The sequence below is a fragment of the Coccinella septempunctata genome, chromosome X (genome assembly GCF_907165205.1).
Source record: "Coccinella septempunctata chromosome X, icCocSept1.1, whole genome shotgun sequence".
Lineage (NCBI taxonomy): Eukaryota > Metazoa > Arthropoda > Insecta > Coleoptera > Coccinellidae > Coccinella > Coccinella septempunctata.
The window spans coordinates 3,759,110-3,776,004 of record NC_058198.1 but is presented as its reverse complement, the minus strand read 5'-3'; the positions used below and the strand labels follow the sequence as shown (position 1 = coordinate 3,776,004).

Genomic DNA, 16,895 nt, shown 5'->3' with positions numbered 1-16,895 from the left:
TCCCGGATTCTTCAATCAGCCAACAAGTTCCCAAGGTTAGCTGCTATACATTGGTGTAGAGGTAAGTTATTCCGAACAAAATAGTCTGTAATTTTTTGTTCTTCTTTCAGGCAGGAATGTTCCAGGTTGCTGAGCCCACGCCCTCCCTCTTTGCGAGGTAAGTAGAGTCTTTCGATCGCCGAGTTCGGGTGCAACATCCCGCATTGGGTAAGTGTTGCTCTTATTCGCCTGTCTAGTCTCTCCAAATCTGTCTTTGACCAGGTGAGGATTCCAGCCGTATACAAGAATGCAGGTATGGCCCATGCGTTGATAGCGACCATTTTATTCTTCGCTGAAAGTTGTGACTTGAGTACTTTTCGTACTCTTCTGATGAGTTCTGTTTCAGCTGTTTTTTTATTTTCTTGTTGTTGTATCTCATAGGTCTGATGGATTCCTAGATATTTGTACCTGTCTCCTGTCTTCAAGCTTGCTATCTCTCGGCCATCAGCCAGCGTGATGTTCCCCGTCTCCGCCAGTTTTCCTCTTCTCACCTCCACTTTGGCACACTTTTCAAGACCAAATGTCATACCCACGTCTATGCTAAACCAGTTCCAACAGTCCCTCCAGCTGTTTTCTGCCCCTTTCATATAACTTCACGTCATCCATGTAAAATAGATAAGTTAGTGTGATCTGTTGGTCTATTGAGTATCCGTATGCAGATCTGTTGAGCATATTGCTGAGTGGGTTCAAGGCTAGGCAGAACAACAACGGGCTCAAGCTGTCTCCCTGAAATATGCCTTTTTCTATATTTATTGCTGGTGTTCTGTATCTATTCGCTTTGTTGTTGACTGATATCGTGGTACGCCACGTTGACATGAGGCACTTTATTAGACCAATCACCAGTTTATTGACTTTTCCAGAACTTCAAGGATCCAGGAGTGTGGTATCGAATCGTATGCCTTCTGGTAATCTATCCAGGCCATGGAGATGTTTTTCAATTTTCTTCTTGTCTGCTTCGTTAGTATGTTGTCTATTACCAGAAGTTCCTTACTGCCCCTCCCTCTCTCCTTGCACCCATTCTGTTCCCAAGCCATGATTTTGTTCTTCTTGAGGTGTATCTGTATTTTATGGCCTATAGTTGAGGTGATAATTTTATAAACAGCTGGTAGACACGTTATAGGTCTATAGTTCCTGGGCTGTGTTAGGTCGCCTTTCTTTGAGAGCATGATAGTAGTGCCATGCGTGAAATATTCTGGTATAGTGTGGGGGTGCTTTATCGCTTCTGTTATCAGTGAGGCCAGCGATTTGTGTGTGTCCTTGAACGCTTTCCACCAGTAGTTGTGGATTCCGTCAATGCCTGGTGCTGCCCAGTTCTTCATTCTTCTCACCGTCTCCTCCACATCTTTTTCACTCACCACTATCTCGGGCATCTCTTGTATGCCGTTGTGTTCTTTTCTTTCCTGTTCTATCCATGTTGCGTTTGTTATATGTTTTCCCTTCTGTGACCAAATGCTCGACCAGTATTTCTGCATATCTGCCGGGCTTGGAAGTTTTGTCTTGCTGTTACTTACTTCTTCGTCCAGACTCCTGAAGAACTGCCTTTGGTTATTCGAAAAAAGATTGTTCTCTCTGTATCTCTGTGTTCGTTTATGATACCTCCTTAGTCTACTTCCTAGCGCTGCAATTTTTTGTTTTAAGTTCTCTGAGTGTAATCTTAATCGTTCACAATTTGGTGTTTCTTTCCTGTTTGTTTTTATTCGGCGTGCATATGCTTGGGCTTTTCTCTCCAATTTCTTACTTGGTTTTGGGTTCTTCAGGTATGTGTGTATGATTCCAATCTCCCTTCTCAGATTGGCTATCTTTTTCTCGATTCGTTCCTCCCAAGGTGGTTTCCGCCGATGCGGGGTATCCTGAGCTGAAGTTTTCGTCTGTTGTATGATGTTGGTGATCGTTGCTGCGCAGTAAACTTTATGGCATAATTCTTCGAAGTCGGCTGCACTGTTGAATTCCGATTGCATCGCGTTGTCAACTGCTTGAATGGTAGTTTTAGCGTCCCTGTTTAGGTTGAGTTTTGGGATTTTAGGTCTAGCTTCCATAGGTACACCAGTCCATTGTAAGTTTATTTTTTGGAAGAGTTCTCTTATTTCTAGGCTTGCCTCATCGGCTTCGGGTTCTGGTACCTGCTGCTCGCACCGGTCTTGGTTGCTCTCTATCTCTGGCAGTATAGCTGTGCTTCGTAGCTGGATGCTTCTCCTTATTCTCTCAGCTGTCTTGTTTGGTGAGTCTCCCCTTGTGTTGGCCTTAATCATTTCGATCTCGTCTGGAGCGAGCAATTTTCGGCTACGTATATTCCTGATTTGGGCAATCAGGTGCTTCCCGGCGAATTGTTTTTCTGGGAACATCTCGGACCATCGTTCCGCTAGTTTAGCGGCATATTTCTTGGTCTTAGTTTCTCCCTCGGTAACTTCAAAATAAGCATTGATTAGACTAACATTCATCTCTCTAGTCCAATGCTGCCTTTTTCGCGTTTGGGGTAGAACGGGACTGCCTTGTACGAATTCTGTCGAATTGCGACTAGACATATCCAAGCTATTACCCTGTCTTGTCCTTAACGAAATGCGAGGCCTTGTGGTGCCGTTTCGTAGGAGAGTGCCACTCGCTCCACTCTTCTCTACTAGGGACTGTACCTGTCTTCCCCCAAGCGCAATCCCCACACTGGGGGCGGGTTCCGAGGCTTCTGTATATGTGTCGAAAGCTATATAACATTTCACCGAGTAGGGGCTGCTAACCCACAGCTCTGAGTAACTCGGGTATGCGGGGACGTCACCCCCCGAAAGCCTTCTTAGCTCCCCTGCATATATATATATATATATATATATGTTAAAATACTATGGGTACTCGGCAAGGGGCTGGTTGTAAACAGAGACAACTATTTGTCGTTCGATTGTCTATATTTCGAGCCTATTGTTGGGCTCTTCATCAGGACACGAGCAACTCAGTTGACATTCAAAAAAATCTGCAAGAGCAAGGTATTCAAACAGATCATTGATCTTAGAGGACCCATGAACAACAGAAATTATCATCACATATTAAAAAACACACAATTAAAATATGAAAATCAGCATGTTCGATTTTCATATTTTTATTGTGTGTTTTTTAATATGTGATGATAATTTCTGTTGTTCATGGATCCTCTAAGATCAATGATCTGTTTGAATACCTTGCTCTTGCAGATTTTTTTGAATGTCAACTGAGTTGCTCGTGAACTACATGCATACTTATATTATGATTTTATAGTAACTCCTGATGAAGAGACTTTTCACGTGAAACTTATTGTACCATCGAAAAACTGAACCGTTCACTTGTTCACACGCTTAATTATCGATGTATTCATCGATTGTCTCATATTTGATTTCCTCGTCGTCCTGTAAAGTCTCTGCTAATAATTACTAAGTTATTGGGAGTTCTTTTTACCATCATATGCATTTCCCCACACTTCACCACATGATGAGAGGGGAACATGCGCAAATACATTACAACGGGCAAATTGCAAAAGCATGTTAACTTATGGCTCACCTCGTCGTGCATCTGACGTGACAAGTCCTCCAACTGCTGTCGTGCGTTCTGCAGACTCTTTCTATCCACGTGATCGTGAGGCGTGTGCGCCAGTAATTCGTGCAGAGTAATGATATATCGAGGCACCTGAAATCAGGACAGAGATACAGGGGGAAACTTGATAGTGGAATAAATGGAGGAGAATCCATTTCAGTATGAATATGTGAGTGAGCGGGGTATTTGGAACAGGGCTGTAACAAGCCTCGCGTTTTGCCGAACTTCATTAGTATAATTGATGTACTAGAAATTGGGTTACATCTTATTTGAAACATTTTACATATGTGCGTTTGAAAAATACCTATTTCTGAAAAAAGTTTTTCCATAAAAGTAAACAGTTAATTAGAGATTTTTCTTTAAATCTTTAATGTCTCAGGAACTCACGAAATGAAATAGTGACGTTCAAAAAACGCTGATAGTTATTCTAATTAACCTCCGGTTGCATTGTTCGCGACTCCTCTCCAAAATTACTCTTATATAGCGGATGGGAAAATTGCCGGAGAGGCTTTTCGGCGTGAAAGTACACGGGGGTTTACGAAGCGAATCGAAATGGATGCAGATTTTCGGTTGATGAATTCCGACGTGTAGCTGAAAAACTTTTAATTTTACAGGGACAAAGACGAGTACACTTCTTTGGGAATTCCAATCAGTCGAATTGTTGAGTCTTTGACTCGTACAAATATTTTAACAGTAGATTCTTGTGGCTAAAAGAAACACTTTTTTCCTATACCATTTTTTCCGATGTGGCCTTGATAATGAGATAAAGCCATTTTAAGTTTTCATAATGAGCTGTGCCACCCCTGGGAGAACAAAATAACCTCCAGAATAACTAGCTAAATCTGTGAAACTACACATCTGTGGATCTTTTAAAAAGATTTGCATTCGGCCAAAGTACCCAATTTTTCGAATTTCAAAGACATTTTTCATTTTTGAACATCAAATTACTCGAAAACGGTGCATTATACGAGAAAATATGAAGAATACTTCTATTTTACAAAACTTAGTTTCAAGAGTTAGATGTTTTGTATTTTTATGGTATCTACGTAATGGTCATAATGAGAAAACTGGAAGACGTTGGTGATATCTTGTGTTGGAAGATTCATCAAATAAATGAAAAACTTTATTCCGTAATTCATTTCATTCGATAAAACCACTTTTGAGATGGTTTTTCAACAGCCTGTACCATTTAAACCGAGCTGTTTCGGAAAAAATGGTAAAGAAAAAAAGTGTTCCTTTTGACCTCAAGAATCTACTGCTAAAATATTCGCACGAGTCAAAGATCCTGTATAAATAAATCAACTTATTATTTTCTTTCAATTTCAATGAAATCTCTAATCAGAAAACCCTGTAGATGTTTTATTTAATCTATGAATTTGAGTTCATCCGGCAGATTTTTCCATCTTCCGTTTCAATTCGTAAATTTACCAAATATTTTCGAATTTATGGTGCCCATATCCATAAGTGAAACCTTATTGGTTATTTTATATTTTGCATGTCCATTTCATTATATTAACTAGCATTCCGCTGGAAATTGGTCAACAGATATTCGTGCAGGCGGTAATTAAAAATTGGTCATATTTACCAGGGGACGTCAAAATGATTATGATCCGAAATATCCTGCAAATTTCGACTGGCCATCCCCGATCCAGTACGCGGAAAACCAACATCAATCTTACCTGATGCATCGGATAGGTCAGAAATGTTTCCAAGGAACGTCCATGACATGCTGGCTTGCTCTCCAGCCTCTTCAGCAGAGCGGAAAATTGAGGGGATTGCTTGCACTCGGTGAGAACCTGAAGGGAGTAGTGGTGATTGCGAACGTATTCCTGATAGATGCTGAGCATCGGAACTAGCATGGAGAAGAGATCCCCTGAAAGAGATTTTTATACACATACGTTCCGTATATTTCAAATTCAAGGTCCCGTTATTTGCCGATGCTGTTCGACAATGTTCCTCCCGAAAGGGGTTGAATTGAAACCCTCGTATGTTTGACAGTGCAACAGGTTGCACACGGTTCGAACTACATAATATGCGACCGGTTGGATCAGAGGAACTTTAACGCTGAATTCAAAGGAGATCATCAGAAGCCTCAACGAGAACGAAAAGTTGTTTCTATAGACCGCCTATAGTAAACATCAGGCGTGGCCGGATAAAACTTTTCAAAAAGTGGCAAAATTGTTCAATAATAATAATAAAAATAATATTTATTTAAATTCCAATCCAGATCAAGATCATTCTAGTATATTAATAAAAACATGTTTTTATTATACGATGTTTTCACCTTTGCATCTTTAATGTCTATTGGAAGTAGGTTATACAGTAAGGGCGCCAAGTGAGTATGTGATCTCTAACCTACTGTTTTCTTAGGTTTCGGTAGCTTGATATTTTTGAATCTAAGTTCCCTTCCATTTTTTATGGGTGCCTTTTGTTGGTGTTGGTGGACAAGTAGGGCACGAGCGTAGAGTTGTGAATATATTTGATAGTTCGTATAGTAGTTCTGTAGGAAAGATCATTGATTTTCGATACATGATTTTAATTAATTAATTGAGCAACTTCTATTTCTTTACAGTATGAGTTCGCTAGTCCTCCCCAGGCTAGTATTCCATAATTCAGCTGTGGTTCGACTAAAGCATAATATATTTTCCGCAGTTCCTCTTCTTCATATATCTCTCTCAAGTACTTAAATCTGCTTAAGAGTGTTCTAATTTTTTCCGCTATTAGCTGGGCCTGTTCATTCCATCTTAAATAAGAGTCTATTATTATTCCTATAAATATTTGATATTTTCTGCAATTCTTATCTGGAATAATTTGTCGCTTTCTCTAATTGATAAAATATCATATGAAGGTTTTCCAGTTCTGAGGCTTGTGAATGTCATGAATTTAGTCTTTTCTATGCTAACTGTTAATTGTTTCCTTCTGAAAAACTCGAATATCCTCACCATTTTTTCCTCGACTTTCAGTTTAAATTCATTCTATGTTGGTGAGGTGAAAAAAAATGGCCGTATCGTCTGCAAAGCTTACGATTTGATTCTTTGGATCTAAAGTGAGCAGGTCATTCATATAAATATAAAGCAGGAAAAAGACCGGTCCCAAAACAGTCCGCCGCATTTAACTTTTTCTTCTCCGCTAAGTTCTTCTACTATTTTGACCCTCTGCTTTCTACCCTTGAGATAGCTCTCCATTAATTTGAAAGCAACTCCTCTCCATTCTATATTTTTCTGTATCCAACCTGTCATGATCTACCGTGTCGAATGCTTTGGCTAAATCTACATATACGCATATCGCTGGCATATTACTATCTATTGCTTCGCTATTGTTGATATTAGTGATACAGGTGTGTAGTTCTTCAGTTCTGATCGTTCTGAACAACAGCATTTTTTGAGGATGTCCGGAAATAAACCAGTTCTGATGCTGTTGTTTATGAGATACGTCAATGGTTTTTCAATGTGGGTGGAGATGCACTGGAGAGACTCAGCCTTGATTTTTTCCGGCCCAGGTGCTTTATTTCTTTTCAACTCTCGAATCACGTTTCTCACCTCTTCTTCATCTGTATCGAAATACAATATTGAGTTGAAGTGTTTGTAGGACGCTTCGGGTGCTCTTTCTTGCTCTGTGAGAAATTTCTCTTTCAGTTTCACCGCCACATTTATAAAATATTTGTTGAACTCATTTGCAATTTTTTCATCTCCCTCTATTATTTTTTCCTTTTCATTTGCTATATCCTGCTTTCCGGTTTCTTGTTACGAACTACATTCCATAAAACATTCGAATTGTTCTAATTTTTTTCTTTTTCCTTGCGGTAATATTTTTTCGCACATTTTATCAATTCTACCATCTTATTTCTATATGCCTTGAATTTTTTCAAGAGCGCGGGGTTGTATGGTTTATCGATCGCATTTTTGTACATCTAATCTTTATTTTCGATTGATTTAATGAGTCCATTCGTAATCCAGGCCTTCCTTTTCTTATCAGATCTTCTAACTTTTACTACCCTTGTGCATCTCTCAACAACCTCTAACGTCGTTCCATAAATAGTGACCACGACCTGTCGACATCTTTTGTCATATATATTTTTTCCCAGCTTTCTTCCTGCAGTATCCCCTTCAGTTTATTGTAATTTAGGTACTTTTTTTAGAATAATTCATCCTTATTTGAATTTGAGTATTGTAATGTGTCCGATCAGAACTCTCACAAAACTCGTCTTCCGGAGAAATCTGATTGGGAATTGAAACTTCTTCTTCTTCTCAAAACGAAAGCAATAATTCGTTAAGAGATGGTTCGTTTTCGGTACAGACTAAATTTGCAAGGGAGATTTGATTTGCAACCTGCCCCAGAATAATCCAGCCAAGCTTTGTAAGATAAGCGGTAGGTGATCCCTTTAGTATTTTTGCGTTGTCTAAAGATATATCCAAAACTGCTTGTACTCCCAACAAGAAATCCACAGGTGATGTAATATGAAATTCAGAGTCAGCTAATTTTAAGTTAGCAAATCTTTTTTGGATATCATCGCTTACATAAGTGTTCGGTAAATCGGCCGTTATTCGCGGTAAAACCACTGCCTCTAAGGGTAGGATAAATTCTTTATCATAAAGAGACTTAAGTTTACAGTTCAGTTTGCCTTGAACGTTCTTAGTCACGTGAGAAATACCAGTTATATCAATATTACACCGTTTTCGCGGGCCATTGAAGTACTGATAAAGTTGAGCTGTGAACCCGAATCTAGAACGGCTCTACAGGGATACCACTGTTCGTCTGAGCCTTGAAGTGAAATCCGAGCAGTACCCAATAATGCAGGATTACCACCGTTTTTTAAAGCACACGAATAACTCACAGACTCTGGTTTGGAAAGAGAGAAATCTGGTTCATGTAGCAATGAATTGTGTCTGGAACTAGAACAATGTTTACAGGTTGTTCCGATGCGACAATTAGAGATAGTACGAGATCCCGCTGCAGAATCACTACGTTCATTACTTATAGAGTCAAACACACATTTTTACATACGTTTATGGATAGGAGAATACACTGATAAAAGTCAAAAATGTCAAAAGTGGCCGCAAGTAATTTTAATTAAATTAATGTTAATCAATATTCCAAGAGAAATTTCGTTCACTTCGTTTTGAAATAAAATATCATCCATATCATAACAATGCATGTAAAGAATACTAAAATCCATAGCTGCCGTTGCACACTCGGCCGCAACTACCTCGCAGTCAGGTGTAAGCAGGTAACATTTCGTTGTATTTCTACGTTCATGACGTACACGGATGTTTTTGATATCAACTTAAAGCTAATTTTTTTTCGAATATGATGATATATGGCTACCTGTGAAAAAATAGCCGAAAGTTAGTTCTGCCATCTGTTAAAAACGCGAGATATCCGAAATAAAGTAAGAGAGAGTTTGACTCATTTCACACCATTTTTACCGTCGGGTTTTACCCGAATTTCGGAGTTACACTGATAAAATGGGATCTTTCACAATTGTTTCGGTTTAGTTTCGCACCGGAAAACAACCGGATTGCATTTTTGGCGGCGCTTATCGCCGCGAGATCCAAGAGCTGGATGTGCCCACCGTACGGATAAAACCCGATGAATAATTTTTCATCCGGTTGTTCTCCGGTGAAAACTCGACGGTAAAAAACCCGTGGTGTGAAAGAAGTCTTAAGGTTCTCAACAGTGCATCTGAATTATTCTTATATTATAACCACGTGTTGGAGGTCGTTGTACACAACGCTGTTGATATTATTTATGTATTAACCCTTCGTCGGGCGCTATACGAATATTACATTGAGAAATAAGAAATGGATCACGACTTCAACAGTAAGGCAGGTAAATAATAAACAAATTAATTCAGATGCATAACATCCGCAGATAATTAAATCAACGAATGTTACGATCTAAATCGAACTAACAAACTACCATCGCTCGAAGTATTACCAGAAATTTCATTTCGTCGACAAAGAGTAGATGCTGACCATAGTTTCGGTCTTATTTGACCTCATCAGAGCAACAAAACTCATTCGTCAACGAAATGTTATGAATTGCCGGCTCCTTTTATTCCATATCAGTAGCGGGTATGATGTATAAATACATCGTACCGACATCTGACAGAGAAACGGGAACCAACCCAATTCAATTTCCTAACTCTCAGAGCGAAGATAGCAGTATGCATAAATATGCTTTAATCCCATATTGCAGATATCGTATACATATAAGTATATTCAAAACGAAGTGAACGAAATTTCTCTTGAAATATTGATTAACATTTATTTAATTGAAATTACTTGCGGCCACTTTTGACAGGCTGCGGTGTTATCAGTGTACTCTCCTATCCATAAACGTATGTAAAAATGTGTGTTTGACTCTATACGTAATGAACGTAGTAACTCTGCAGTGGGATCTTAGACTAAGATATGATGCGGAAACAAGCAAGCATAACATAAATTATTATCTCTTGCAAAATTGTGTCGTTGTTTTGGCGTTAAATCTAAGAATTTTGGACAATTTATCACTCTATGCTTCTCATACTTGTTACAAGAAATACACGGCTTACGGCCGTTTTCAATAAACCTATCTATCCATCGTTTCACTTACTGACGATTAGTAACCATTGGTAACCATTCTAAAATATATCTACAGATAGATCATAGAAACCAAATCACATACATTTTCTATCTTCAGTAACTGAAACAATTGGTAGATAGGATTATTGAAAACGGCCGTTACATGATGAGAATTTCTTTTGGTTTGGTCGGATAGTGAAGTCATAGATACTCGTTTCTGGCTCGGTCTTTGATTAGAACCGTTTGAAAAATATGAAATCGGTTTCATCGTTGGAGCATTACTTCTTACAGTAGATCGATCGTTCCGGTGAGATTTCGAATCGTAATCCGAATTAAGTAATTGTGCAACTGAGCACTTATCCCTCAGAAAATCAATTAAATTTTCAAACGTTGGAAATTCGGTCTTTAAAAATCTATCCTCAAAGTCTTCCTTCATTTTGTTACTGATTAAACTAAGAGAAAATTCAACTAAAATATAGTCACTCAAATCTGGAAGCCTCATATCCTTTAGAGCAGCTACATTCATCTGAAGAACTTCACACAAATTGGAAATACTCTGAAATGAGTCATCCTTACAAGGCCTTAATCCAAAAATAGTTCTCAAATAATTATTGGCAATTAATCGTTTATTTGTATAGCGTTGAATAAGGCGGTTATAATCTACTGAGTAGTTTTCTGGAGAAAATCTAATGGTTTGGGCATATTTCAATGCAGCCCCTTCGAGGTGATTTATGAGAATTGTAAACTTTTCAATTTCCGAATATCCGATATTGTGTACCAGTGCGTTAAATATGCTAACAAAAGCAGGGAAGTTTTCAGCATGACCGTCGAATTTCGGTAGTTTTATATCTCGCAATGACAATTCCCGTTTCGAAAGATTTTCACCAGTTGAAGCAGTATTTAACGGTGTTGAATATTCACCAGCGTGTGCTAAAACCTCGTAGTACAATACATCAAAACTAGATACCAGATTTATTATATCAACTAGCTGACCCGGCAAACGTTGTTTTGCCATATACATAATTTCCTAGTCTAAAAAATGAAAAAAAAATTTAGGGGTGGACTACCCCTAACATTTAGGGGGATGAAAAATAGATGTTGGCCGATTCTCATAGATACCGGATAAGCACAAAAAATTTCATCAAAATCGGTCAAGCCGTTTCGGAGGAGTATGGCAACGAAAACTGTGACACGAGAATTTTATATATTAGACTAGCTGACCCGGCAAACGTTGTTTTGCCATATAAATAATTTCCTAATGATTAAATTACTAAAATGGCTATTGAAAAATAAGGGTTGATCGTAGAAGGGTGAAAATTGAGGATTGTATGTATTTTTGTATGTTGTATCATAAAAAAATAGAAATTAAAAATTTTGTCTAAAAAATACAAAAAAAAATTTAGGGGTGGACTACCCCTAACATTTAGGGGGGATGAAAAATAGATGTTGGCCGATTCTCATAGATACCGGATAAGCACAAAAAATTTCATCAAAATCGGTCAAGCCGTTTCGGAGGAGTATGGTAACGAAAACTATGACACGAGAATTTTATATATTAGATTTTAAATTCCTTAAATTCCGCTGATAAACTCTGCAATCTATCTAGGACTATTGAAAACTTATCTCGCTTGGCTTCGACATGACAAATAAATTCGACAAATACTCCTACAAGTTGGAAAGAGAGAAACGATGTTTGAGGTTCGTGACAGGCGCACTGTTTAGAAATCGTTGTTTCCAATAGTTTTACTTTTTTCAAGCGTCAAGGGAGATAGGATCGAACGATTTTTTTAAGTGTCAGATTCTTGAAATGGAAAAATATGGAATTAACCACGCTCTGCTACCAAATTTATGTACAGAATCTGACCGGTTGAATTAAATTTATATATGTGTAAGCAATCTAAAATCCCCTGGAAACTCTGAACAAGCAAGGAAAGATGGGAGGACTGACCTTGAGTCTTATTTCTTCCTGGTTACGTTGCGAGAGCTCTCGTGATGGGGCGAATTCTTCAGAAACTTCTTCAAACTCCAAACACAAAACTCGGTTGTCACAACACGGCGGCGTTGAAAACTCTCGTTTTTCCTTTTTCGAAAATTACCCTTCGTTTTTCGTTCAACTTCTCGTTCTTGTTGCGTTTTCCGATCACGCTCATCTATCTCATTTTCGGTCACACATGGAAAAAGAAAAAGGGAGGGGAAAATTACAAAGTACCATCAGGGAATCAAGCTTTACCAAATACGGGGGCTACCCAAAACATTAAGAACTGAACACGAGTAAAATCATTAATCATTGACGTGTACCCATATTCACTCATAATATTAAGATACTCTTCCGAGTCTGTGCTTTTATTCATTATATCTATATTGATATCTCCGACAATGAATGACATTTCGTATATTTTTCCTTTTTTAAAAGTGTCACAATATTTCTATTGGGAATTCCAAACAAGCAATACGCCCCCTGGTATCAATTTTCGAAAATAAAAGGTTAATGCACTTTTGTTTGTTTACATCGAGGAACGGAAAATATTTTGGTATTTCAATAAGAGTTTTCATAAAAAATATATCTTAATCTGTTGAAAATATCTTGATCTATCGCTTGGCAATGGGACGAGCTTAGTGAAGTTTTCATAATTTGCATCCTTTGAACAAATCTTCGATTACGACTTTCTTGTAAAGATGTCAGTTTTTACTTTATTTTCTATGATGAAATGAACGTTTAGTTAATGTTTAAGGACATATGTATCTCGTCCTTATAGCACGGTAAAGTTTTTGTACAATTCAAATTGGTTATGAAGAACAGAAGGTGAATTAACTAACATGGATATATAACCTCAAAATAAAAGGATTTACACTAAAAACAAATCTGTTTCCGCCAGAGAGGACTTTTTCCACCTAGTAAGTTGATAAACATATGAATGTCGATAACATTTACACAAAATTCATTTAGAAAATGATTTCTGATTTCCAGTTCCACTCGGACAAGTTTTCTTAGCATCAATGTTGCAAATTTAGCCATTGTATATAATGGAGAAGGTAAGATATCATAGTTGTGGCCCTCCATATATTCAATTTCCTTCTACTATGATCGTGTAAATAGCCAAGAAGTTCAACTGATTCAGAACATAGTCGGAATTTTTTTCATAATTACTAATACTTCATGACATTTATTTACCTCAAATTGATAATAATTAACACACTTAAATCCAGTTTCGACAACCAATCCTCTAAATTGAGCAAAGAAAACTATAAACTGCAAAAAAAGAATTTATTTGACGAAAATCTCAAAATCCCCTTCAAAAATGACAATGACAGCATTAACTTTTTACTTCGAGCTCTCATCACCATGTCGCTGCATTCTACATTTGAATTCCCAATTGAATTCCGATACAGGTTTACTTGGAGATCTGTAAACGAAATGATTTGAATATTTCTATGATCCTTTTTCACATGTATAATAATAGCTTTAGTTTCTTCCCTCTGGACTATATCAAATACTACCACTCCATCATTTTGATTCAATTGTCCTCGATTGTTTAAATCATATCCTTAGATATTATATTGGTTCAGATTCGCTAACCTCCAAATTTCCGATAGTACCTACTATACAGTCTACAGTCCCTGGCCAGTTTATTAGACGCACTCAGGATTTTTTTTATATATACAGGTATTGCCCGAGGAAAAAGCAAAATATTTGAATTTCAGTTCCACAGAATGTCGGTTTTATCTAGGACTTTCATTAAATTGTTTTATTTGGCATTTATTTTTGATGTTGTCATATTAGTACTAAAGTATGAATCAGTACATATGCATGTCTTCCAGTGGACGTCTTGCGTGCTGCAGGTTCGGACATTATTTCGATAATCCACATATGAAATCATCATCCACGAATGCAGCAAACCGAACAATTCTGCATAGAGCTCTCATAGCTACACAAGGTGGCTCAGCAAAATATTAGAATTTCATTTCCAACTATGTTGAAACATAAATAACTTAATATTTTTTATTGAATATAATATATTATATGTGAAAACCATTTACAGATGAAGCAAATATAACATATACATTCAATTTAATAATTCAATATCCAAAAACCAATAACCTAATAACCAATTTCAAAGCGTGTTTAATTGAGATTTTGCATCAAATCAATGCGTAATAATTTGGCCAGGGACTGTATATCGAAGTTCAGCTGCGCTATAATACTCATTGAAGTTTCTATCTATGCTCCTGATGTTGTTGTGTATAATACTAAAATTATTAAAGGTTTCCTTCCTTATTGATTACTGAATTAAGTTCTTCCGTTATTTGGATATTTCTAGTATACATCTGATTCAGATATCGATTGAAATTCAATCTGGCAGGATTCTGCATTTTCAGAAACTTTTTAGGGTTCTCATTTCTCATTCCCAATCTCTGGAACAAAATCAATTAAAAAATTTAAATAAACGGTTTACTCGTGTGTAAATTCTTGCACTAATTAGTCAGGAGCAAATCAAGTAGAAAAAAATTGTTGCCTGACAATTTTGTTGGATCAAAATAATAATTTGGACAATTGTTCGGTAGGAATAGATCACATTTGAATTAATTTACTGAAGAGAAAATTGTCATCCGATAATTTCAAAATTGAATGAATCAACGTTTCTATGCAGTCTCTGTTTCTATGTATTGACAATCAATGTCAAATAAAAACTACAGAACTTCAGAAGATTTTCGAAAATTGATTTTCGTCTGATGAAGAAGTCTGATATAGACTCCGAAACGTTACTATATATAATTATAATTCCAAGTTCTTTTTTTCAGTTCATTGTCAGGCAACAATTTTTTTTATATATATATATATATATATATATATATATATATATATATATATATATATATATATATATATATATATATATATATATATATATATATATACATATATATATATATATATATATATATATATATATATATATATTTATTATATATATATTATATATATATTTCTGTCGTTTCCCTCCAGTTCCATGCACCTATCGCATGTGGAATATTTTTTCAATTTTATGATCACTCTATTGTGGCAAAAATTCGATTCAAATTGGTCAAGTCATACTGATTAATCGGGTTCTTATAAAATCATAATTTTTCTTCATAGCCAACAAATTTATCGTATTCATGACGGGGATATTCTGACTAATCTCTAGTCGTGACCAAAGCTCGAACACCAACGAACGTATTCTCTAAAGAATGTGCCAATTAGCCTTGGGATACGAAAACGTTCAAATCGAATCGAAGTTACACACCAAGAGGTCCCATACTCACCCAAAACCAGGGTTGGCCAACTCTCCAACCTCGAAGTCAATCCCTTCAGAAATATCTGATGTAGGAACAGAACGGTTTCACTGTTCAAAAATATCGAATTAACGTCTTCGTGTGAACAGGGTGGCTTCTTGGACGAAGCCGCCATCTTGAAGTTACGCAAGAAACATGTCACGAGTACCTCTATCTGCTCCATGTACTCTTCTTCTGCCTCGACCATCCTGAACACCAGACTGTTCCTCTTCCTCATTTCATCAGCATGTGAACTCTTCATGTACTTTTCCACGATCTGCTTCCATCTTCTTCGATAGAGCCAACTCCTGAAGAAACTCTGAAATTTCTTGATTTTCCTCAATTCGATCGAGTCCTGATCGAGGTTTGCGAACTGTCCAGAGACTGTTGAGCTCGATGTACCCTGCGTGGATACCAGACTGCTGGTGGACTGATGGATAGTGGTGGGCTTCCATTCTTTCTTCAGGGCGGATAACTGCGGATGGAGTGATTGAAAACAACTAGATTTTTTCATGAGAAGTTCGAGAGATAGCCCGGTTAAATTGTTCAACCTTTAGAGGGTTCGAAGAGTGACAAATCGCACATAAGTATATGAGACGTATCAAAACTGAATAAATTCCACCAGGAAAAGTCGTGTAATCACCCACAAAGGACCAATTTACTGGTATGGCACAAAAAGTGACAATAATCAAAATATCCCAACTATAACTATAGGAGTCCCTGTTTCGATGCCAATTAGTGTATTTTACCATCGACGCTAATGAGACAGTTCTGCACTGAAGGACGCTGTGAATGCAGCAATGAATCCAACACCTCTGGTCATCAATAACCGCGGAATGTGACCGCCTCTACTCAATTGAACGCGGAATCATTATCGGCTCCAAATCACATCAGTGGCTCTAACTCCATACAATTCGTATCTGATTCCGCGATGTATCTAACAGGAAGGTTTATGTGACCATCTGAATTAGACTAATAATGTTCTTTTGGGGAAATATGCATAAAATACCCACATTTTAATTGTGTTGAAGTAGACATTTCATTCCGTTCCAATAATATTTAGCTCAGCAGATGAGGCTCCACTCTTTACGAGCTGAGATGAGGTTTGTTGCAATTTCGAAGGTCTAGGGTCGAAAAAAAACTTTTCTTTTCATTCTGATTCGAAACTAGACGGTTTTGGAAACAATTAACTTTTTTTCTTAATTTGCAGCGGTTTTCGTGAATCACTCGTATCGAGACACATAATAATTTGTACAAATTTGACGACCAAGTTTTATCAGAATAAACCATAGTTTTATTGGATTAGAATTACAGCCATCATCTGCAAACAAACAGCACTCTTTCGAAGAATGAGCATAGCAAATAAGGCTCGTCAAAACCATAGTAATTTTCCTTCGCTTGTCCTTGATATAATTATTACATTGTAGTTTC

General features: G+C 37.1%; 1 protein-coding gene across 1 annotated transcript in view; it reads right to left on the bottom strand.

The window, feature by feature from the left end:
• Positions 1-16,895, bottom strand: part of LOC123321691 (ras-specific guanine nucleotide-releasing factor 1-like) — a 36,569-nt gene extending 19,674 nt beyond the window's left edge. Inside the window, exons 1-3 of the mRNA XM_044909416.1 lie at positions 15,456-16,895; positions 5,268-5,461; positions 3,556-3,681 (exon numbers count right to left, since the gene is read on the bottom strand). Of these exons, the coding sequence (XP_044765351.1) occupies positions 3,556-3,681; positions 5,268-5,461; positions 15,456-15,978 (843 nt within the window). The 5' untranslated portion in view covers positions 15,979-16,895. The remainder of the gene's footprint in view (positions 1-3,555; positions 3,682-5,267; positions 5,462-15,455) is intronic.